The 23,130-nt window shown below is 36.2% G+C and overlaps 1 protein-coding gene across 1 annotated transcript in view; it reads left to right on the forward strand.

Annotated features, from left to right (window-relative positions):
• The window catches only part of KHDRBS3 (KH RNA binding domain containing, signal transduction associated 3), a 90,753-nt gene that overhangs the window by 61,909 nt on the left and 5,714 nt on the right, over positions 1 to 23,130 (forward strand). The window contains exons 7-8 of the mRNA XM_058811057.1: positions 5,796 to 5,878; positions 21,211 to 21,269. Coding sequence (XP_058667040.1) covers positions 5,796 to 5,878; positions 21,211 to 21,269 — 142 coding nt within the window. The remainder of the gene's footprint in view (positions 1 to 5,795; positions 5,879 to 21,210; positions 21,270 to 23,130) is intronic.

The raw sequence follows: 23,130 nt of genomic DNA on the forward strand, positions 1-23,130 counted from the left end.
CTCTTCCCCTTTGTGGATAATGTTGTGGTTTCCATTTAGGTATTGTGCCATTTTCTAAGCAGTTTGTTTGCTGAGTTCTGGCTTTTTAAAAGTGCTAACACTGTTCTTAAATTCAGGGAGAATTTGTGTGAGACTTTTGAAAAGCAAGTTCATAACATGAAAACATTATTTCTTGGCTTTTTCTTTCCAATAAAATGTTCTTTTTCATAGTAAATAGGACAAGCAAGAAGCAATAAAGGGGGAAGGGAGGGGAAGGTTTTGTATTTTAAGCCCTTCAAATAACTGCTTTGTTTAATTTCAAGTCTTGTATCTTCTTTGGGGTTTTCAGGATGAGATGGAGAGAGAATGCAAAATGTTTCCATTTTCCCAGGAACTGGGGTGACATTGGCTATGGGAAATGTGGGATGCTTTGCAGAAAAAGCTGAAAAGCTTTTCCCCTTGCCTAACTCAATGTTCACCTATAAAGTTCCCATAAAATTCCTTTCTAAGTATTTTAGTTTAAGCTGCTTATCTGAAACTTGGTATTATTGAATGAATCCTCCTGATTCTGGCACTGCTCCCTGCTGTTGTGTATAGAGAACCAGACTTGTTTTGGTCTGATAGTTATTTGGTTTAAATGTTGCTGTCTATATTCATTAGCAACTCCTTAGGGTTTTTTTGAGGTGCATGAAAAACAATCCACTCCTGCATCTCTCATTCCATGAAAACCTTATTTGTTCTGGTTGGGTATGCTCCTTCTGGATGAAAACAGATGAAAATCTCCAAAACAAGAGCTTACAGCCTGTGCATGTTTGCTGTTAATGTCCTTGATGTTGGTGCTCAGACTTAAGATGGTTGTAGCAACCCATATTTGTTCTGATTGCCTCATATTCCCTGTTGATTAAATGAGGGGAGGATGTTATTCCCATGTAACAAAATGCCTGTTCCTTCCCTTTACAGTTCTAATTTGCCAAAAGGAGTTCATTGCACTGATGTTGTTTTGTGCTGTCTCCTTCAAGTTAATCTCTGCATAAACTTTTTTTTTTCTTTTAATTTGATAGTTTTTATCTAAAATAAATATGTGAATGTGCTCCTCTAGTGTTATGGGATGGTATACTAGTGTAAGTATTAATTTCAGAGAATGATGAAGAAAAAGAAACAGTGTAAAAAGAAAATATTTTAGCTGTAGTGGTAGTGTCCTTATTTTTTTCCCTTGGATGGATTTCCTTAGATGGGAACAGCTGGAAAATTGATTTCTTATTGATTTCATGATCTTTTTTCCCAGCTCTGCAAATGGCCTTTGTTAAAAGCCACTTTTACCCTCTTCTTTCTTTCTGTTTCTCGGTCTTGTTCTTTGAAACATTGTTCATTTTCCTTAAAGAGGTTCCAAACAGTAGTCTGTCATTGTCACTGCCAACAGATTCCAATTTAAAACCAGCATTTCCTATTCTCCACTTGCAAGAGTTTGTTCAGAGTACTATTTTAATTAAACAGCACTGATGAACAAGGCTTAGCATGATTTATAATGTTTTGTGGAGGGCAGGGGTTGTGGCAAAGATTGCTTTTATCATTTTTTGACCCATGATAGTAACTTAATATATTCAAATGGTGCATATTTACACATTGCCTTTGATTCTATTAATGAATAATGTCTGTTCTTTACACGGAGCAATTACAGCTACCAGTGCTGCTCTTTGGATTTATTGCACCTGTGGGCACCATCACTGAGACCACTGCAGGCAGAAGCTCTCTTTAAGTGGAAACACTTATAGGTTGGCTTAATAAAGGACTTTATTATTAAGCTCTGAGATTTTAAAGAGTAACTCCATATTCTTTTCAGATGATCTTTGTTGTAACTCCAGCTTTTTTGTTACTCTGGGGGAAGATTCTTAAGCCTGAAGTCGAGGCAGTTGCTCTTGATACCTTCCTGGTGGATACTTCAAATGTTGGGTGATAAATACCTGTAGTTTAAAAGGACTTCAGTATTTTCAGCTCTTTTTTCCCCACATTTCTGTTGTAAGCACAGTGTTCAGCACACTTGCTGCCTTTTGATCAGACTAATCAGATAAGAGTTTTCTGGGTTATCCTGAAAAGCAGAATAATGAATAACAATGGAAAGGCTTCTGTTCATGGCATGAAGACATGATCTGGTGTGGGCTTTTGGGTTTTGAAGTGGGAGATGGAATATGGGTTCACCAGTAAACTTTCTGATATCTGAGTACATTTAGGAAAAGCTATTCATAGACAGATGTAGTGTGAATAGAGAGGGAAGTCCATTGTGTTACATTTCATAGATTGAAGGAATACAGACACTGGTATCCATGTCAAGAATAATGGCTTTAAATATGAAAGTGAATGCTTTTATAAGTACCTGAAAGATGCCAAAAAATCAGCAGGAAAAATGTAATGAGAAGGTTCTTATGAAAGTGTAATTCTTTTGTTATTACATAGAAAGAAATCTGTATAGCAATGCTTGGGCTTAGTAGAATGTACTTAATACAAAGGTGCACTTCAGTACAAGCTTTCTGTGTGTAAGTTCAGTTCTGTCCATTTTTATTATATATGTGTAAAAATTATGATTTTCTTTTAAGTTAGCATGGTATTTTATAGCACTGAAAAATGCCAGATGGCCAGGGATATTTCACCTAAATACTAAATAAAGTTAAAGAAAACATTCACTGAAGCCACTAGAGGTCTGATTCAGAAAGAAAATAACCAAGTAGCATGAATTTAATTTAAAATTCAAAAAATTCTGTGGCTGTTGACCTTGTTTGTAACCTCCTGAAAGAGAAAGTTTTTCAATACTGCATGACTAAGAGCAAATACTGTCAGACCTAGTTCAGGGAAAGCTTGAAACATATTTCAGCTGCTCCTGCCTAATTGCTACTTCAAAGGAATTGTGCAGAGCAAACACATATTTTGGAATTTGAATATCTTATTTCTTAACAGAACAAGCTATTGAGAGCAAACCCATTTTATTTTTGGATCATGTTGCACATATTTATCTTGTTTTTAGTGTAAACTTTGAGGTTTATAACTGTAAATATTAGGGAAAAATTCTTTCCTGTGAGGGTGGTGAGACTCTGGCACAGACTGCCCAGAGAAGCTGTGGCTGCCTCATCCCTGTAAGTGTTCAAGGCCAGTTGGATGGGACTCTCAGCAACCTGGTCTAGTCTGGACACATGGAAGGTGTCCCCGTCCATGACAGGGGATGGGACAAAATGATCATTAAAGTCCCTTCCAGTCCAAACCATTCTGTGATTCTATGAAATACATCAGTAAAAGATAATGGATCTATTCAAGTAGATTACTATAATCTCAAAAACCCAGCTTGACAATTTTAATTCTGACAGGAGTCCCGCATATAAACCACAAACCAGATATCTTTCCATACAAGGCTTCTAAGAACCACCATGAACAATATCATAATGCAGGGCTTAATTTCAGCAGTTTTCAGGTTATTAACACATGGAGTGGTGAATAGTGATGAATGCTGGGCAAAAATTCTCAAGTGCTAATTAAAGAAGTAGTTCAGTCTGATACAGAATGGACCTCACCCAAATTTTCCTTTTGTTCTGCTGAACATCTTATGAAGGATTTTCTCTTTTTGAATTTATTTTGTTCCTCTGTTTTCAAGAAGTAATAGAAACACCATAACTTCAAAGCAGTCTCTTACCATCTTTCTTTTATGGTCCATTTTTTCAGTGAAATAGTTAACATAAATCTGAATGAGAGGACTGATTGCTCAAGAGGTCTCTAATGATTCCTTAGGGGCAAAGCTTTCCTTACACATTAAAAGGTTAATTTCAGTCCTCCACTTTTATTTGTTGACATTGCTGGATGTGCCCAGTTTGAACTTTGGAAGGGATGTGGAAGGGATTTGGAAGTTTTAAGGATGGCTAGTTCACATTTGGGAGAGTCTATGAGAAGAGACCAAATGTCATGTAAATGTTCTGGAACAGAGCAAAGAAATTGGCTCAGGCAGCTTCTGCTGTTGGTCAGGGGCTGTATTGTTAACAGATGTCTGTGTATTGCATCAATAAGTAATAAAATGCCTGTTTGGAATAACTGCCAGCAGGCAGTTGGGTTGGGGTTTAGTCTGTGGCTTATCAAGAAAAGCCTTATCTGATGGACAAGAAAATCCTAAGAGTCTGTTTTAATTTTTAGTTTCAGGGCAGCGAATTACTGAAAGACAAAATGCATTTCCTTTTTTGAGTGACTATTTATTCATGGATCCCCATGCAACTGACAGTTGAAAGAATCCTAGTTTCTTCTCCCAAACCACTAAATAAACTCACTCAACTGTGCTGGCAAATGTTCACAGACACCCTTCTCCTAATCACTGCTGGGAAACAATCATGTGCACTGATCTAGCAGTGCTGAAGCCCTATTGATAGGCAGGTTGCCTGTTTTCCAAAGAAGTAATTTCAAATGACTGGAAAACTTGCTAAAAACTCATAGGAAATTAGGTTTTCTGTCAGTTGTTTTGAGGATGTCACTGCCTCCTGCTATAGCAAGCTGTCAGATTCCCATCATTGGAAATGTTTTCTACCAGAGTTAGACAATCCATCATTTGTCGTTCCTACCTAAATTGATTGATACTGATTGTTGGTTTTGTTCTCTGTCACTGCTGAAAGATCCTTAAACATTCCATTTGTTAAAATGTTGGTTCTTTCATGAGGCTTTATCCTTTAATTGCCAGGGCTGGATACAACACTTACTCAGAAAATACCATTAATATATATATGTATGTAGATATATATATGTATATGTATGTATATATATATATATATATATATACACATATACATATACAAAAAATATGTGTGTATATATATATGTATATATGTGTCTGTATATATGTATATGAAGAATGATCCCCCAGTCTTCAAAGTGTCTTCTCATTAGTTCATTCTTATCTGGCAACATACTCCTAAATATCCACTGAGGTTTTTGGCATATTTAGACAGGATTTAGATATTAGGATATCCTATGAATTATTACAGTAGATGTGCCATTTCTGCTTTTCCTGTGTTTAACTCACTTAGGTGTATTAATTGGACAAAACAGTAAATTGATGACGGTTCTTCAGATTTGTATAGCTTATTCTTTGTGAAAACACATAATCACTGTCACTTGTTTTTATCTTAAATTTCTGTATGGCTGAGGTTAGTAATTTCTTCAAATTGGTGTTCAAATACAGCACTGTGTTGAGAAGAGTGTTACATTGTGTACTTAAATAGTGTGACTAATGTGGAGAGAAGTAAGAAATCCTTACTTATAGTTTCTTGTTCAGTGCTAAACTCCCACAAGCTGAAGTGTGGAGGGCATTCAGAGTAGTAAAATTATCATTCTTGCTAGTCTTATCTCTAGGGAAGTCCTTTCCTATCCAAAATTACATGGAATTGAATTTATTGTCCAGAAATAAGTCAGCTACCTAAGTCAATTGTAAAATATTTGTTCAGATGTTTTGACTCCTGAGATGCTTCCCGGAGCTTTCTTGAAGTTCAGTAGCTCACTCAAACTCAAGAACATGGAGACATGAAATGCTTGTACTGTCATCTGCACAAGCTAGTGTTAACTAAAAAACAAATCTTCCCAAAGCACGTTGCCAATAGCTTAAAATACCTTTAAAGAAATTATGATCTAAGATGTATAGGTAGGAGGGATCTCAGTATTCAGATTTTCCATTTCATGTTGTTCAAATGTTATACATATATTTCAGGAGAGTGTTGTCCTTGACATATAGAACTGGGTTACTGCTGTGTTTCTGGAGAGTGCTTGAAGTTAATATTGCATCTTTTGTGTCATTTCAGGAGTATGATGATGGCTATGGAGCTGCTTATGATGAACAAAGCTATGATTCCTATGATAACAGCTATAGCACTCAAGCACAAAGGTAAGCCTCCAAATCAACTGTAACTGCATTTGAAAAATTGTGTGGTTGGCCAGTTAATTTTACTTAGATTTTTCCAATTTCATCATAAACAGCAAAAATTTTATTAAAAGATTTTAGAAACAACCCCCAGGTTACTTGTCTTTAATATTACATAAGTACAAAAGTTAAATTTGTGAGAGGCTGAAAAGAAACAGAATTGAGAACTTGTACCAGTTTTAGTGATGCCAAATCCTAAATCAAAGTTTCAAAAGTTCCAAACATTCAGGGAAATTTAGTTCAGATTTGTTGTGGGAGGGAGGAGTAGATAAGGAAGGGGAGAGGAGAAAAAAAAACAACTTTATAGGAGGTATTAACTTTTCTGAAACACAATTGATTAAATTTTCTTACTACTTTTGCAAAGATATATTCAAGTATTTTACCTGTATTTGACTGTAAAAAAATACACCTGTCAGTTTGCTTTACTCCTCTGGAAATCCTTGTGACAAATTTGAATCTCTTGCCATTTGTTTTCCTTCTCCCACTTCATTGTCAGTAGTATTTTAAACCATTTTGATTTTTTTTTTTAATTTTGCTTTCTTAAAGGAGTCATTATTTTGCAACTCCATGAATAACAATATGACCCAACGATGGGAGAACATGCTGTGAAGTAAAACTACTTCTTTTATGTGGTTTGAACTTCATGGCAAAAATCTCATTACAAATATAGCAGCTTGGATGATCATCTCCACTTCTGGAAACAGAACTTCTGTCCACATTTTACTGAGATGTAATTTATTTTCATTCCTTTTCTCTCAGGCCAAGCATTCATAATTTGCTCAGCAGTAGATGTTTTAATGTTTTTGACAATGTCCTGAAATTCTATGGCAAAGTTATGACTTGCCTCTGAGGCAGGGTTACTGAGGTTCCTGTTGATGAATCCCTTATAGTGAATTAAACTGAAAAATGTATTTGATGCAGAGTTCTTTTACCTTCTGCTAAATATGTAAAATTTATAATGCAGCTTTATCTGAAATAGTACAGAATTGTTCATAGCAAAGTTGAGAACAAAGCTGTTTACACATGGCATCTGCTCTGCTGTAGAGTTGTCACACCCAATTTCAGTTTTGTTGTGTAAAAGAATATTTTTCTGTGCTCAACAGCTTAGTCAATGTGAAAAAGCATAGTGGAAAGTTCAAGTGCCATTATTGTTGAAAACTACAATAATGAAATTACCTTTGTGTCTGATACTTGGCTCCTACAGACTCTAAGCTTGATAAAAATATGACTTAAGAAACCTGCAGTGTAGAAACTTCAAAATATGAGACTCTGTAGAGTGTTACATTTTGAGAACAGTTGCTGGTAATGGATTTTTTTTTCCCCAAAAGACAATTGCCAAAGTAGTCCTCAATTTTCATGTTGGCAATTCTGTTCTGCCTTCTTGCTTGTGCTGTAGGTAAATGGGTTTATTGCACACAAACGTTTGGACTTCATTACAAAGTCATTTGCCTGATTCAAAATTACTTGGGTTTGATTTCTTTTCCCCCCACATTAAGAAGGTTTTCACTGAGATTTTCTTTCTTTGAACTAAAATTAGGAAAAAAGCAAATCTCCCCAGGAATGAAATTGCTTTTGTAAACGATTAATAGATAAGAGTATGTATAATATTCTTAGATACATTTGCACATGCTTGGCTGTCTAGGAGACATTTCATAAAATGGTTGCTTTACTTGGTATTTTGCCTGTAGCTTCACAAAATATATATTGTTAGATTATAACAAATTTGTTACCTTCTTTATGATATTTGACATTTATCCCCTAATTTTATTTAGTGCTCTGTGGAAAAAGAAAACGAGAAATTTTTCACTTGCACTTTCCTCACAGGATATCAACACTCATTTTCTGGCATATTTTCTGGCTTGGCAGAAAGATTTTTAGGATAGTATTGGCAGGCAAAAAATAATAACTATAAACAGTCTTCTGAGCTACGTAGACCAGCATTCCTATCCTTAATCTGAATATCAAGTTGTAGCCCATATTGCAAAATACCATTTTGTAATCAAAATGATATACTTATCATATTTAAGAGCATTGCAATGCCTTTACCATGAAGGAAATTAGGCAAAGTGCATTGTTTTCATAATTTAGCCTTTTTTATTCTTGATTTTTTGCCCTCATAAAAAATGGAAAGAAACTGCATTTGCACATGGAGAGCAGTGATGTGTTTAAAATGCATAATTTGGTGACCAGCATGGGGAAATAACTTACCCTTTCCTTTTCTAAGTTGAAAATAGTTTGAATAGTATTTCTAGTATTTCTTCTGATACTGATTCCTTTAGAAATACTATGATATTAGTGACACTGTGTATTAAAGAGGAAATCTGAGAAATAGATAGTAAACTGAAAATTAGTTCTCTCATTAAATTACTTGCCGTGGTTTTCAGTACATGACTAAGTTTGAGTGCAGGAACAGGGCTTAATGCTCACAAGTGTACAGTGATGATATTTGATATGGCAGTAACAGCTAAAATTTTCATTTTTGTTTTAAATATTTGGCTTATTTAGTGATTCTTCTGTTAAAGATAGAAACTTGCAATAGAATCTGAAATATCTTTAGGAATTTTGGAGATCTCTAAGAGGTTGCTCAACAGCAAATCTTTTGCTCTAGGTGCACAGGAGTGCATTCTCCCAATTCAGTCTTCAGCACCACACGGTGTGACTCTCCTTTATTGCTCTTTACATCTGGACATTTCAAGTGTATTTCCCATAATGGCCAAATCTGAGCTGGATTAGGTTGAGTGACATGTTTAGATATGAAGAATAGGAAACTGTGTATTTCTTTGTGCATTAAGGTAGTTGAGACTTTGTTCTGTAAATAAAGTATTCCATTCTATGTACTACTTTCTAGCTGACACGAAATCATCAGTGGTTTGAAGTTTAATAGTATTTTATTTGACATTGTGGGAATCCTTCCTTGTACCTGGCAAGCTGAAGTTTGAGTTAAAACCTGCCACAGCACTAACAAGAGAGAGAAACATCAGGATTTTGAGTTATGTATCTTAATGCCGTGTAATCATATAAAAAAATGTTGTTTTCCTTTAGAACATTTTATTATCCACTGTTGCTTGTTCATGGAACAAAGCCCCAAATAGTGCTTCAGGATATCCTTTAACAGAATTATTTTTTATGGTGGAAAAGACTTAAAACATCCCTTGAAGCTGTACTGTGTTTTACTAGATATCTAATTGATTTTTAGAAGATTAAATTACATATATAGTTTTTTGCAGAGGGATTGTTAGATAAGTTTATCACTATAAACTGGGATGTTTAATAAACTGGATTGTTTAATCTTGTTATAAAAACCTGAAATTATCTAATTTTTTTTTTTAAAAATTGCACTTTCTGAAAATCAGAGTAGCAAATTCTTCATAGAATCATAGAATAGTTTGAGTTGGAAAGGACCTCAAAGATCTTTTAGTTCCAATCCTCTGCCATGGGCAGGAATAACTTCCAGTAGACCAGGGTGCTCCAAGTTCCATCCAACCTGGTCTTGAACACTTCTAGGGGTGGAGCATTGCCAAATTCTCCAGACAGCTCTGCCAGTGCCTCATCATCCTCACAGCAAAGAATTTCATTCTAGTATCTAATCTAGATCTCTTCTCTTTTAGTTTAAAGCCATATCCTCTTCTCCTATCACTTCATGCCCCAATATGCAGTGAGTCTTTAGGGTTACATGATGTGCAGTCAAGGACATGTTAAGTAATCAGGAATTCCTTCATAAAATTTCTCCTACATACATATTTATAAATTTCATGTGTGCAGTTGTGTGCCAAGAGCTTTGTCAGCATGTTATGGTAAAATATGAAATAGAGTTGTGAAAGCCAAACTCATGACTCCTGGTGCTGATATTTGCCTATGTCAGACTCATGTGGTCTTGTCACCAGCATGTATGCATGTTTACACAACTTAGCTCACTCTTAAAGGACTTCCCAAGCCTGTCTAGAACTGTAATGATTTATTTGGATTTATTTCAGAAAGTTCAGGGTGCTTTAATGACCTGATGTTATTGCTATACCAATTTTATTATGAAAATTCAGCTAATAGTATTGTGGAGGGATCAAGAGGATTTAGTTGAATCTTCATTTAAAACTGTAGTTTAGACATTTTCAGCATGAAAAAAATCTAGTTATTTTAAATCTCTGAAATAGGCTTCAAATTGAGCCAAAGTGCTTTTGGTCCCTTGGTGACTCCGTACACGATCTGCACAAGTATTTGCCAGGACAATAAGGAAATGCGAGGCAAAGGGAAATGGATGCTAATAAATCAATTGTCTCTGTCAGCTCCCTGTTTAATGTTCTCTAGAATACATAAGATTTATCACTGAGGAATTGTAGAATAATGGTGGTGTATGGAAACAAAGTCCACCAGGGAGATGTACTACATCATTTGGATTTAGCGCTGCCATCTGCTTAATGGCATTGAGATGACTACAGAGGTACTTATGATCAACCATTCATAGCAGTGACAGATGCTGCAGAGAGTTAACATGCCAGGCAATGAGGTTTGGTGCTGAAATCCAGATTATGTGGCAAGGTTCCTGAGAAAGGGGGGGCTGGGTTTCTTACCTCTCCAGTAGCATTAGAGAGTTTGATTGTGTGATTTTAGGTTTACTATTGAGAGATGATGGCTAGTACAGTTACTGTAGTGCAAAAAAGAATGTGGACAAGCCCCATCTGTCTGCTTCATGCACTCAGAAGCTTCAAAGAACTTCTTTAGTCTTGTCTGCTAGCATTTAAAATGGGATAGTTTTCCTAGGAAAAAAAGAAAAGGTTTTTCTAGATTTATTTTGAGCCTACAACAGAGATCAGAGGCCTAAACTATAAGAGGAACACTCTGTGTACCTGTGTGCCAGTGTCTGGTGAGGAACAAGAATGAGTCATTTATGTAGCAATGGCATTTTGTGTTTAATTATAATTCTTAATTTAAAAGTATTTTAGATCTTCATTCGAGGTGATCTCACCTTCACTCTGTTGCAGAATTTAATCTAAACACACACATAAAAATGGGAAAATTCAGACTTGGAGAAATTGCTGGATTTGTTTGCAGTTTTCTGCATTTTTCTGTGGTTCCCACATTTACCTAATACTGCTATAGATTTCTCTTGGCAGCAACCATTTTGCCATTGACTTAAGCAGTGTTTCTCAACTGCTCTTTGTGCATATCTAGCAATAATTACTATCACTTCCACTCACACCAAAATGTGATAAATTCAAACCCCTGCAAGTTGCCTGTGAGCCTGGAGCCAGACAGTTAACCTAATTTGAGCTGAGGGAACTGGCAAACTCTTTTCAGTATACCTAAGTTTATTCAGTGCCACTAAATCATTCTGTGGTTATTGCTGATGTGTTGGGAAGTAAGAATTACACACTGCAGCTTTGTTAGATCATTTGCTTAAATGCCTTTATGGTAAGCCCTAGGCATGATAAAGTGTGTCATAAGGTGTTATGAATTGTATAAATGTTCAGGTTAGAAAAGACCTCCAAGATCAAATAAAATTGTCAACCCAGCACCACCATGTTCACCACCAAACCATGTCCCAGGTGCCACACTCACACTTTTAAGATTTTCACTGTTTCTTGGGCAGCGTGTTTCAGTGCCTGACCACCCTTTCGGTGAAGGAATTCTTCCCAATAATCCAGTGTTTCTCACATGGCAGAAGACCTTTCCACAGCCTCCTTTCAGGGAGTTGTAGGGAGTGATAAGATTCCCCCTGAGCCTTCTTTATCATCCATTACCTTATTTACAATTCAATTCAAAAGTGACTGATTCAAGACAGAAAATTTCTCTGTAATAGGGAAGACTTTGCACAAAACCTGTGTGGTGTGAGAGGTTTGAGGAATTTTGTGTTTGGTAGCTTATGGTAGTTACCTAACAATGGAGAAACTGGACGTTGGTTTGGGTGAAAAGGACTTAGAAAAACACCTTCAAATCCAGCAGTGGCCATTGTTCAACTGATGCTTGAAGAATACAACTAAATTGGTTTGCTAAAATCCTTCAAATCTCTAAGTACTGCTTTTTATATTATTCCAGAGGCACTTTGGTTACAAGAGAAGCTGATTCCTGGTATGTAGCTCTTGGAAATACCCTCCTCATTTCCCACTAGAAGCTCAAATTTTCAGGTGTTATTTGAAACTACGCTTAGTGGTCAGACAAAAGATGATGGCATTCCTGTTTAATAGGAGGATTTTCATGAAGAGCTGAGCATATGGATTTGAAATTGGCTTATGGAGATGTTGCTATTGGTATTTGAAAGTTAATTGCTAACAGTTTGTTTGTGATGCTCAGTGTTTTAAATTTACGTTGTTGAGTTTGTCAGCAATCATGCATTTCCAGGATGTATAAATATGCATTATATGCAAATGAGTGTCTATTACTGTAGTTTTCCAAGATGTAATTCTCTCCATTTTAATGCTTGTAGCTGTTTGTATTTCATGCTTTGACTTATAAATCAAATCATTCTGCAGGAGTTTGATTTCTGGGGATTGTGCAAAGGGTTGGCATTCTGTGTTGCTGTTGTTTATGAACACCTGGTATGTACCAGAGTGTACTGGAGGTTATAATTCTGTAAAATAAAGCCTTAAAGCATTAGCATAAATAAGCTAATGTAGCTTTTGAATGAAAATCCTGGCATGTAGTTTCCTGCTTAATTTTTGCTCTTACATTATTGAAAGAGATTATTTACTGCAGTATTTCAGATCTAATTTTTCAGGTTTAGATAGATGTTTTCCTTTTCCTTCACATGTTAAGGTGTGACAAGGTAAACTATTCAGAAGTGCCTTAGTAAAATAGATAGTTTTAATTGTGAATCTGGTGTATTTTAATCTTTCTTAAATTGATTTACATAAATCTGGTCTGAAATGCCAGTAAAAAGGAATATGACTGATTCAGTTGTAGTGATGGGAAAAACACAAGCATATCTCATGGTGCACTCATAAAACTGGAAAAGATTTTTTGAATCCTCATGGTGATATTAGTAGATGGCTTCACTGTTTAATGAATGTTAGGATTACTCTTCATCTTTACTAATTATAAAAAAATAAAATTCATTTGGTTTTTTCCTAATTTTGCCATTAAATTTAAATGTGTCTGTGCCTCTTTGTTTAGGAAACAAGTAAAAATGCATTTGGAAATAATTTAGAAAACTGCCAGAAAAACTACTATGCAGGTCTCAAAGTAGTAAAAAAACCCCAGTAACATCAAATTACAATTATTGAGGAATCAAGAAAAGTCATTATTTAATAAAACTGTATTAATTTTGCATTATTGGTTTAATTTTACTTTGGTGATTTTACAGCATCTTAAACTTGATGGTTGGATTCCACAATACAATTAAATAGGATTAGTAGTTGGTAGGATTTTGAATTTTTTTTCCTTGACTGATTACAGAAGTGAAAACATGAGGAAGGGAAAGGTCAAAGTGGATCTTCCAAATCAAAAATAGGAAAAAAAATCATTTACAGGAAATATTTTGTAACCTGAAGTGCTGTGTTGTACCCGTTAGTGTAACTAGTGGAACCAGTCACAGCTAAAAAAAATCTTAATTAAAGAAAGGCTTCAAATTAACTACAGTTTGTTTTAAAAATAAGGTTCTTTAAGCTTGGAGGATGGAGGTAACAAAGACAAAGGGAGAATACCCAGTTGCCAGGCATCAGCAGGATGCTGTAGAAATGTGCTGGATATATGGGCTTTGGAGACAGAACACGGATAATCAATCTTACAAATTAAAGTTATTCATTTAGGAAGGACTTCTCAAACATCTCACATTATAATTAACTTCCCAGCAGTTTGATTAAGAGATACAGACATGAGGAAAAGAGACTACATATTCTCTCCAGACTAGAAAAAGGACATCTTAAATTTATATTTGCAGACTAGAGAATGACATATAGATACATAGATATAGATATAGATATAGATATAGATATAGATATAGATATAGATATAGATATAGATATAGATATAGATATAGATATAGATATAGATATAGGAAAGACTTTCTTTTTTCCCTGGTGTGGAGTGGAGAAGGAGCTTCCCTGCCCTGGAAACTCACACTTGGAAGCCAGTGCCTATTAGCTGAATGAGAATTCAGGCTGCATCAGCTCAGAACATATTTTTGTCACAGACGTGTTTTTGTAGATGAAAATTTGACACTGTTTTGCTGGTTGACAGTCAACACATTTTGGCTGCTTACTAGCAGTAATTGAAAGTTGCAGTTTTCTCTCTGAGTACCCTGTTGTATTCAGTTTGCTTTTCAAGGGAAGAAAAATATTCCTTCTTTCTGTTGGTAAGGAAATACCTACTTAATTGGGCAACTAAAAATTGGAGATGGTTATAGGAAAACTTTATAATGGTCTTAATTGTTTGTCCTTGTATTTTATTTCAGTAGAAATACTGAGGGCTATGAATTGTGCTTTTAAGCATGATTTTGATATAGTTCAGGTATAGATGATGAAAAATAATGTATTACTAAACATCATAACCACATTTATCTTGGTGTAATTGTATCATGAGTGCTGTATGTAAAGCCCCTGAAACATGAGTATAGATAGAAGTAGTGAGGCCAGGAAATGAGTCCTTGCACTTAAATGGATTGAATTGTCCTTGGGAGGATGAGTCCTGCCTTGCTATACTTGGAGAGGCAAGGTTTGGACCCTGCTGGTGCAAAGGATAGTGGGGAAGTACTGGAAGGGTCATGAACATGGTAAAGCTTATGATTATGCAGCCCTGAAAACAATTAAACCTAAACTTTCTTTTACCAAATGTATTCCTTGATGGCACTTTCATTATTTTTGAATTATATAAAACCATGAAGGAATGATACCTTTTCTCTCAAATGTTCTTCAATTTCAACTTGTAAAGCCCCAAATTTTTAGAAAGGTGTTGAAAGTTGTACTGTTCTTCAGTAAATTAAAAGTATAAGAAGGTAAGATGTGTATCTTCTGGAGCAGTATTTGTGCTTGCTGATGGAATGGTGACAAACCACCTGTGCCCTTTTTGAGAGCAGTGTTGTCTTGTACTCCTGTCTGTGACGAGTGACATCATTTTGGATCTCTGACAACAACATATGCAGAACTTGGGGGATAACTAAGAATTACCTGGAATAATACCCCAGATCTTTCCAGTATTGCAGTGAATAGTCTAAGGAATTTTTGGCTGATATCTCTCAGTTCTTCACTGGGCTGCTTGCACTGCCCAGAGTAATGTGTCTTTTTGGAGAGAGAGGGAAGAAAACATCTTTTTCTGATGTTAATGTTGTGTCATGCCTTTTTCTCCATTTAGCAGCAGAAATATGATTGGTACACCCCCAGATAGTTAAAAACATCAAGCTCCCTGTGGTAGCAGTTCACACCCTGCTTTGCAAAGCAGACAGATGAGGTGCAGGGTGTCTGGGGCTTGGTTCTAATTCACCAGCCAAACCAAAATGCTGGATTTATGCAACCTGGGTTTTTAGTTTTTCTGCTGGTATTTTCCTATTTAATGTAGTGAATTTTTGACATTAATTTGTTTAACATTTCTCATGTTCAGGGATGTTTTGTTGCTTTGTTCTATTCATAGTTTCAAGGTAAAACTGTAGCTCCTGCTGCTGCTGTTCCTGAGAAACCTGATTTGTACCATGTGCTTCAGTCCCCTCTTTAATTGCCATTTTCCTTTCCTCTCTTGAGAGGTGGCATGAGAAGGCAGTGGGGAAAGACTAATTGAGTTGAGACAGAAATAAGTGGACATTTCACATGGTAAAACTGCTCTAGGCAACTGTGTAGAGTTCTGCTAGAAATACCTAATAAATCTGTGCCTGGTAGGTAGCGCCAGAATGCAGATGCCTCTGAGGACGTTTCACAATTCAGAAGTGACATTTCTCATTTCTGCCATAAAAAGTAATTCCTAAATAGTGATTGCAAAGGGGATCATTGAGAGAGCAATCTGGTCACCTTTTAGGATTACAGGTAACAGATCTGGTGTTCGTATCATCCATTTGAGAGTAGAATAGGCTATAATTCAAGGAAGATTGTGTCATTTTTCTGTATTTTATAAAGCATTCATGTAGGGGTCTCAGTTGGTTTCTGAGATCATTATCTGTTTGACAGATATAGACTGACCTGCAGGGATAAAAATATGTACTAAAGAAATCTCTACTAAGTAGCAGCAGAACTGAGGATTAACTAAAAATTTATCTACAAGATGCAAGAAAAGATGTGGGTCTCCTCTTGATACTCTGGATTTCTGCTGTCCTGCTGTAAGTTGGGTTCCAGAATAAGGTGTTCTAGTGATCCACAGAAGCACTGAGAACAGCTCCCCAATGTGCAAGACATTACAGAGTGGTGAGAAGCTTCACTGCAGTGATTGCTGTCATGAATGCTCTTCCTGTTTGCTGTTGACAGATGCTTTTTGCTATCAGAAGTAGCTGGGCATGAAGAACTGACAGGAATGATGGAAAGAGACTTATCCTTATGGAAGGGTTCTCTTCAGATGTGATCATTTCAGTCAGGGTCTATCATATAAGAACTCTTGCTAGAGAGATCCTCATTTGCTTTTTCTGTTTTGTTGTTCAGTGCAACTCTGGGTGGGACCACAAAGGATGGGTGCTTGCTGGAGCTTCCCTTGGCACAAAAGAAAACCTTGGTATTTGCAAGGGTTTTATTGTCACTTTCTGAAACTGCCCTGGTTTCTGCCTAAAGGGATCAAAATTACTTTTGATACTCATGTGAAAAACCCAACTTTTTGGTCAGTTTTCCCTAATAAGCATTACTGGAAGCTGAACTGTTGGTGAAGGCTGTTTTTCATCAGAAGCCAAAGAAATTTTCAGATCACTTGGTGCTCAAACCGGGCTTGTCAGTGCTTAAGTCTGGGATTTTCCAGTAAACTAGAAGCTTTCAGTCAGAGACCTTTTAATCTTCCCTTAGCAAGCAGAAACCTGCCATACTGCTTCTGTTTCAAACACAGAAATGTCACAATGTCCATTCTAAAGGATGCCTGTATCAAATGTAAAGAGCTGTGGCAGTCTCATTGATTAAGTGCAATATTTTTTTACTACCTTTGTGCATTTTTGGAAGTACACTTGGACTGTGTGGTTGATCTGCCTGTTTTAGGCTTGTCCCAAAAATAGCCTGGTGACCTCTTCTGATATGGAATCACAGGATCATTAAGGTTGGAAAAGACCTCCCAGGACAAGTCCAATCTTTAACCAAGCGCCTTAATGTCAACTAAACCACAGCACTCAGTGCCACATCCAGACATTTCTTGAACACTTCCAGGGATGGTGGCTCTACCACCTCCCTCAGCAGTTCATTCCAATCCCTGACCACCCTTTCAGTGAAGCAATTATAACTGATGTCCAATCTGAGTCTCCCTGGTACATCCTGAGGCCATTTCCTCTCATCCTGTCTCTAGTTGCCTGGGAGAAGAGACCGACCTCTCCAGGAAACAATTTCTTTTCAGGAGCAATAAGGTGTCCCCTGAACCTCCTTTTCTCCAGGCTAATGGCTAAACTCACCCATCTCCCTCAGCTGCCCTCACAGGACTGAATTTCCAGACCCTTCCCAGCTCTGCTGTCCTTCTATGGACACACTGTGGTGTCTCAATGTCTCTCTTGTACTGTGGGACCCATGAGAGTGGGTTGAAACTACTGCAGATATTTGTCCTAGGAGAATATTCCAATGTCCCTAGGCAGAATAACCTAATAGTTAATAAAGTATAAAGGGTAAAGTTCCTTGAGACTTCACCATCATGTTGAGAGCAGTTATTCCTATTTGGTTTTTGTAAACATTTGGTCTATTATGGTTCATCAAGATATTTTCAGAAACAAATCAGCTTAGTAGAAAAGCCTGAGAAATTGTGGTCATTTTTCTTAGGGCCTTTGAAGGCTTATGTTGAATACATCTAAATTAAAGTATTTTAAGATACTTCTCACAGTGATTCTAGAGAAATGGCAGGAAGCTTCCCAGTCCTCTTTACTAAATAAAGCCATGGAGAAGCACTTCTGTTTCATCAGCACTGCTGTGCTAGGATCTGAGCTTGCTCCTTTCTGTCTGAAGCTTTTTCTCTTAACACAGAAAACAGGCTCTTCCCCTGGCCTTACTTACACTCTTTAAGCCTCATTTCACACTTCCTCTGAACATTGTCAGATTACTGCCCAGCCCTCAGCAATTAGAAACAACATACTTAAATTTATTGTTGTTTTCTAATCCTTCCGTAGCATTAAGTGGTTTCAAGTTTTTATGCTGACATGGAAAATCAAAACCATTTTTCTTTGCCATCTCTGTCTTCTCTCTTGTCAGCCCAAAGCCATTATGCTGGAATGGGAATACAAAAGAAGCTAAAAAGAGGGGATATAAGCAAAAGGTCTGTGTGTACAAAAGATCTGAATCACAGCTGATACTCCAGTGTTGTTTGCACTTGTACCATTTACTTGATGATTAGGAAGATGCTTGACGACTGAGCTGGATATAGCATGTAATCCAATTTTTTATCTAAAAAAGTAGATGCATAGGAAATGAGGAAAATAAAGAAAGTGGTTTCATGGAGACAATTCACATATGAAAACAAAAGAACTCCAAGCAGAGAGTCCATGTCTAGTTGTGTTGAGTTCAGAAGGGAATAATCCATGTAATGTTTTCTCCTTTTTTTTTGTGAAAAGAGGGAGTCACATGTGATAAAGAAGAAAATTAACTGAGTTTGTGGACATTTTTTTTTTTCTTTTCTATGAGACAAAATGAAAGGAAGAGTAGCAACTTGACCTACCTGGTAGTGGAAGGTGTCCCTGCCAATGGAATTAGGTGATGTTTGTGGTCCCTTCCAACCCAAGCCTTTCTGGGATTCTGTGAAAAGGCCTTTCCTTGAAGAATAAGCCCATTAAGGGAAATAAAAAGCTTAATATTCTTCAGTCAGAGAATCTGCTAAGATGTCAGAGAATATATATAAAAGAGTCTAACTGTAAAGGATGATTTTAAAGCAAAAATGTATATCATATCTTCTGTCCACAGGAAGAATTATTTAATGTAGTACTGAAGTCTTTGCAGCAGAAATGACCTCAACAATCTCAGTTATCTCAGTTAATGAGTTAAAACGTACAATTTAGAAGTACAGTATTGCTTTAGGGTGCTTTGAATAAGCTTGCTTTTTGCAGGCAGTTCCTTTGAAACAAAATACAATTCTATAAGCTGTGAGTTCATACACAGTACTAGAATTTTCTGTAATTCTAAAAAAACTCAAAAAAATCATTATCATCAGTCTTGGTTGTGAACATCATGGAATATTTATTCAGACTTTTTAACAAGTTAGTTTTTTTTTTTCTTTTTTTTTCCTTTCTCCACCCAGACCTTACAACCATCTGTATGTACCCTTTTCTTTGGGTCTTGAGGTTTTCTTATCTGAAGTTTTGGGCTTGTTTAACACAGAGCTGACTGGAGAATGTTGGCATTATTCATAGAACATTAATGCATTAGGAGCAGGGAGTGCTGAATTGCACTGGACAAGTTTCCTTCCCATTGTACCTTGTATTTTTCAAACAGATTATTAATTTTGAAGGGTTTGTCTGTTAATAAAGATGAGTTGTATATATACTTTCAGTATAAGTGAAAGGTTCCTTCCTTTCTGATGTTTATTTGTTTTGCAGTTTGTGTGCTGTAAAGTGAGTCATTTTTTTTGTTTAATAAATGTATTAGATCTATGAAATGAGACTCCACAAAGTCATTCTGACAAGATTGATAGATACAGGGATGGAGCTCAGCTGCTTTAGACTTCTAAACTCAATCACAGTCTTAAAATAAATAAGTTCTATGTGGAAGGATAGTGAATGTCAGTTTTCTGTTCATTGTCAGAGTAAAGACTTTTATTACTGGCTGCTGCAGGGAGAAAATACTTCTTATTCAAACTTTACCCTTATTCTGGGGTCCTCCTCACCTGAGAAACCATAGAGAAAAGGGTTTGTAGGGATAATTCTTTGTGGATCTTCAAGTTCAGTAGTTCAGTTGGTTAAGTGTTTGTTTAGGAAGCATTATACCAGCAATAAAAAATACTCATCCAGGCTTTTTAGATATTCATATGCACACACCAAAACTGTATTTTTTTCCTGGCCTGGTTATTTTGAGGGTTTTAAAATATTTAGTTTAAGGGGGAAAAAAAAGAAACCAAAATTATACACAAACAAACTCAAGCACAACAGTCTTTTGTCAGTTCAGAAGTAATTGTGATGTGTTGTTTGTTTTATATAAATGCTTTACCTGCTAATTCATGTGAAGGCTATAAATTGTTTATTTTCACTCTGGTGTTTATTTTGTTAGCAATCAATCTAATGTTAGGAACATTTTGTCAATATTAGTAATTACTTGCTAGTGATCATATATTAGTGATTTCCTTCTCACTCAGGAGCTGATTCTATGAAAAGGTCTTTCCTTACAGAATAAATCCATTAGGAGAAATAAAAAGTTTAAGAGTCTACTGATCTGGTAGCATCATCTCGTAGAGTATTTTCCAAATATTGTCAGCCCTGAGTCTGGCTGTGGTTAGAAAGAAAAGCAAAAGAGCTATTTAGGCACTTGTTTTTCATGTCCTACAAACTGTGTTAAAGACTACACGTGGGTAGACTTGGATGAAATACAAGAGCATAATGGAGTGATGTGCAACAAGGGCTGTTCTTTAGTTTCCATTCAGGGGTCTTAATACAAGTATAAAAACCATTATGAAAGGGAGGACTGTGTTAGGCCATGATTATGGTATTCATCCACACTTTTGAATCCTAACAACCACAGATTTCATCTTTTAACATAGTTCCTATTGTCATTTCTTCCTGTTAAAATGATAGCCTTTATATATGTCTTCTGCTGTCTTGTTTTGAAGACACTGGAACTTGTACACACACAGCAGCTGCATAACCTTCCAATCACCAAATATTTGCCTTTTATTGCATTCTTATCAGATGTATATCTTTGAAGATATAAAAGCAAAATACTAGTAAGTGATGACAAAGAATGTATAGATGAATGAGGCGGTTCAGTACCTACATCTCCATTTCTTTTTCATTAACACTTGTAAGATCTTTAACTTTCCCAACTATAATTTTAAAAGGAAAATTTCCACAATGTGGATGAGTAGCAAAGTGATGAAAAAAAAATCTTGAATTAAATTAAATACAGTTTCTAATCCATAAACAGGCAGGACCTCAGTTGTCACTGCCACACGGATACTTACCTTTCTTAGGGCATGTGCTATATCCTTCAAGCTCTCTTTTCAGAGGTAGAATGTGTAATTATTTCTTCTTATGTTTTCTTCCCTGCTCTCTCCATGTCCCTCCTGCCCTGCAGTGGAGCAGATTACTACGACTATGGCCACGGACTGAGTGAAGACACCTACGACTCCTATGGTGAGTGGCTTTACAGCTCAATTACTGCAGCAACAGACTCTTGGAAGAAAAAAATCATAATGAAAGGATAATTTCTGTGAGGCAATGCTTAGTCCTGCAGCAGGCAATGGCTGCTCAGGGATTCCGGAGGTGTCACAGAGCTCTGCGTGTGCTTATTGAGAAAAATGCCCTCTGTGGTCTGTTAGCTAAAGCAGTCATGGGAAACTAAAACTGAAGATGTAGAGAAAATAAAACTTAAATCATGATGCATGCTGCCTTTTCATGTCTCATTCAGTAAGATTTAAGGAAAAAAATGGGGGTGTAGGACCTTTTTCCAGGAACTTTTGGCTGCCAAAAGCAAATGCTTGTGGTGTGGTCTCAGTGCACAGCTTGCATTGAGACTTGGTACAAGGTAGGAATCTGCTGAAGCTCCCAGCTGAATTAGGGCCTAATTGAGTGTGGTTTAGCCTTGTATGGTCCTTTTGTTTTAATTCATTTTCATGCATCAGTCCTGGGAAATCAAGCAGGGAGTCATTATGCAAAGGTTAGGGAAGTATTTTAGGTAGCTAACAGACATGAGGGCAGGGGTTACTCTGTATAGAGAGAAAACAATGCTTAATGAAGCCAAAAAACATATGCCAGTTGTAAAGATTTTTTCTTTTTTTTTTCTTTTTTTTTTTTTGAATATACGAGTGTGATAGTGACAGGTTTAATTAAAGAAATCTGTTACAGGTTAGAAGCATAAAGCATTTTAAAAGGCACCTTTGATTAAGAGATAAATGTTAAGTCTCTGACTAGAGATCAGAGAAATACAATTTAGGTCTCTCAATCTCAAACATTTGAGGGTTGTTAATAACATGTGTAAAAGATGTGATTCTGAGTAATGAATGCTTCAATGATTTTGGGGCTCCACTTGAAATTTTCCAAGGTCTATTTCTTTAATTCCATGTGGAAATGCTTCCTGCTTGAAACTAAAATGACCTTAACTAATTTGTGATAAACGCACCTAATGCAGTAGTTTGCCCAATATACCAGCTTAAACTAATTCTTTTGCTAAAGGAGAAAGTTCATCAAAAGAAGAGGTCACTTGAAATTCCTCTGTTCCCCAGCACTATCATCAACACCCAGTTGGTGTTGATAGATATATAGCTTAAATCTTAATTTCAACATTAAAATAAACTGTTTGCCATTATAAACCTGATATTTCTAAGACTATTTCAGTAATGCAAAATTGATGGGGGAAAAATGTGTGAAACAGCTTAATATAGGTAGACTGATGTGGAGAGATATTGATTGCAATATTTAAGGCTGAAAATATGGATTTTACATTTCTTTTGCATTTAAAATTGGTTTTCTATTTATCAAAGTACAGCCACTCAGAATATTAAGTGATGTATTTATTCAAGTTGAAAGAAAAACTATAAATACCTTTAAGAATGATTATAGGTTGCAGCCACTGTAGTTTTTGCACATATAAATAGTTACACACTTTATTTCTTAAGTATATCCCTTAAAAGCAGAGTTAGATATTAATAACCACCTTCACTACATGTAAAGAACATTGGATGCCTCAAAATAAGTAACACTGCCTAGTGAGCAGGTAGTTGTCTAGTGCTGGCTGGGAGGAAATTAAGATTCCCAGGTGGAATCTCAGCTTTTCCTTAGAGAAAATGAGGTGACAATCCAGAGGATGTAGGAAGAATATCAGTATTTTTGGGATTTGGAGCCCTGAACAGCACCAAAATGAAAACTGAGAAACAGTAAGATAACTCTTTACCCTGCTGATTTGATCAATGGCTTGAGAAAGAGCAAGTATTCCCCTTAAACTGTAACCAAGACTTGTAATTTAATCAGTTCTTGCAGCACTGTTTAAAAGCTGGGA

Source organism: Ammospiza caudacuta, chromosome 1 (assembly GCF_027887145.1).
Source record: "Ammospiza caudacuta isolate bAmmCau1 chromosome 1, bAmmCau1.pri, whole genome shotgun sequence".
In the NCBI taxonomy this organism is placed as follows: domain Eukaryota; kingdom Metazoa; phylum Chordata; class Aves; order Passeriformes; family Passerellidae; genus Ammospiza; species Ammospiza caudacuta.